The sequence below is a fragment of the Dendrobium catenatum genome, unplaced genomic scaffold, assembly GCF_001605985.2.
Source record: "Dendrobium catenatum unplaced genomic scaffold, ASM160598v2 original_scaffold_74076, whole genome shotgun sequence".
NCBI lineage: Eukaryota > Viridiplantae > Streptophyta > Magnoliopsida > Asparagales > Orchidaceae > Dendrobium > Dendrobium catenatum.
The window spans coordinates 1-1768 of record NW_021392522.1 but is presented as its reverse complement, the minus strand read 5'-3'; the positions used below and the strand labels follow the sequence as shown (position 1 = coordinate 1768).

The window sequence follows — 1768 nt, the reverse complement described above, 5'->3', positions numbered from 1 at the left end:
AAAGTTATGATTTAGCTTTTAAAAAAAGAAGGTGCAGCAAATGCTATAATTTTTCTAGAGCATCAAATAGCTTACCTTCAGTCTGAGGATCCGGTAAAAATCTTTTAATACAATCAACAAAATTCGTTCCATTGAAGGGATCACCGCCAATGCCAACACAGGTTGATTGTCCCAAGCCAACAGCAGTTGTTTGAAAAACCTGATAGGTAATAAGAGTTACACTCATATTCCATTAAATCTAAAGCTGCATGAATTTATTCGATTCATACCGCTTCATAGGTCAAAGTACCCGATCGTGAAACAATTCCAATACGCCCCGGCTTATGGATATACCCAGGCATGATTCCAATCTTACATTCTCCAGGTTTGATAATACCAGGACAGTTTGGTCCGATAAGTCGAGTTTTTGATTGCCTGTTTAGAGCAGCTTTCACTCGAACCTACCTTAACGAAGTCTCATTAGAAAACATTAATAGAAGAATAATACAGTTTAGGTACAATTAACACAGGAATCCTTAAATCCTAAAATGAGGTGATCAAAAATAAGATCATGAAATTGTACATTCCTACACTTTGGAATTACAAGTAGACCTTTTCCAATCTTACAATTGCGCCAGAAAAGTTATGTCATCAAGAAATTAACTGATTGACATCATAGTGCCATGCATTTCTTGAAACCAGACTAAGAAGGCTGAATCATAAATAGACTAGTAAACCCTAAAATTATAACGTACTGAAGAAACATTACTTAAAATGATGTCTCAATCAATATTATACACAAGTATCTTGAATTTTCTATGGAAAAAAAACTAGAGCACCATAATAAAATCAAGCAAGCAAGCAAGCATCTTATGAAAATGAAGATTTAGGGTTTCACTGACAAATAGTATAGGTTAATTAGTCTCCCCAATCAAAAAAAGAAAAATAAAGATGGCCTTGAAAAAGAAGTTCCTACGCATGCACTGCATTATGGATGACTACTAGATAGCATTTTCAAGTGTTGCATAGCAAATTCTTGCATATGTAGGTTGTTCTGTTGCAAGAAGAACGACAGAAATGTTGAACCATGTGAAAAATATCAAAATATACTTCATGCTCAAATAAAAATTTTACACTAAAAATAACAATACCAAACAATTGACACAAAAATATAAGAAAACTACCCCTATGCTACAATTAAGAGAAGTAGAAGGGCAAGTATGGTATAATAGGCTCCCATCAATACAATATTCGAGGGGTTAATGCAGCCTTAGCTTTGCATAGAGGTTATTTTGTGATTTTAGCACTTCGTGCAGCTCGAGGTAATGATGGGGAATTATAATCATTGCTCCAAGTATGCCCTCCAATATGGGAGGTAGAAAACTATTGATTATTTTCAGTCCAATACCCAGCCTAACAAGCCAACAGTGAAGATATTCAGCCCTTGTCCAACCAAAATTAAATGAGGAAGAAAAGAGCAAGTATTGCATCCAAATTTAAGTGCAAGGTACAAATAAAATGAAAGTAGGGAGCATGCTATGAACCCTAGGTTCAAAATTGCTCCATCATAACAAATTAGTGTATATAAAATTTACTTAGATGTATATAAATGAACAAGGACTCTTACATAAGCATAAATTCGTAAAATGGGAAATCCGCAACCGTGGGAGCATGAAAATGCAGGCATAAAAGAAATACAAAAATGCATTGTGAATGTTATGTATCGCATGGTCTTAAATGACAAAAAAGTCATTCATTCTTCTAAATAAGATGCCTATGATGCCAAGCA

At 34.4% G+C, this 1768-nt stretch overlaps 1 protein-coding gene across 1 annotated transcript; it reads right to left on the bottom strand.

Moving 5' to 3' along the window:
- Nucleotides 1-75: 75 nt before the first annotated feature.
- LOC110106021 (succinate--CoA ligase [ADP-forming] subunit alpha, mitochondrial-like) lies at nucleotides 76-440 on the bottom strand (the record flags this gene model as incomplete). The annotated part of the gene is made up of 2 exons (XM_020835748.2): nucleotides 76-199; nucleotides 270-440. Coding segments are annotated over 2 exons (295 nt in total), but the record flags the coding sequence as incomplete, so codon positions are not given.
- Between the last annotated feature and the right edge of the window lie 1328 nt (nucleotides 441-1768).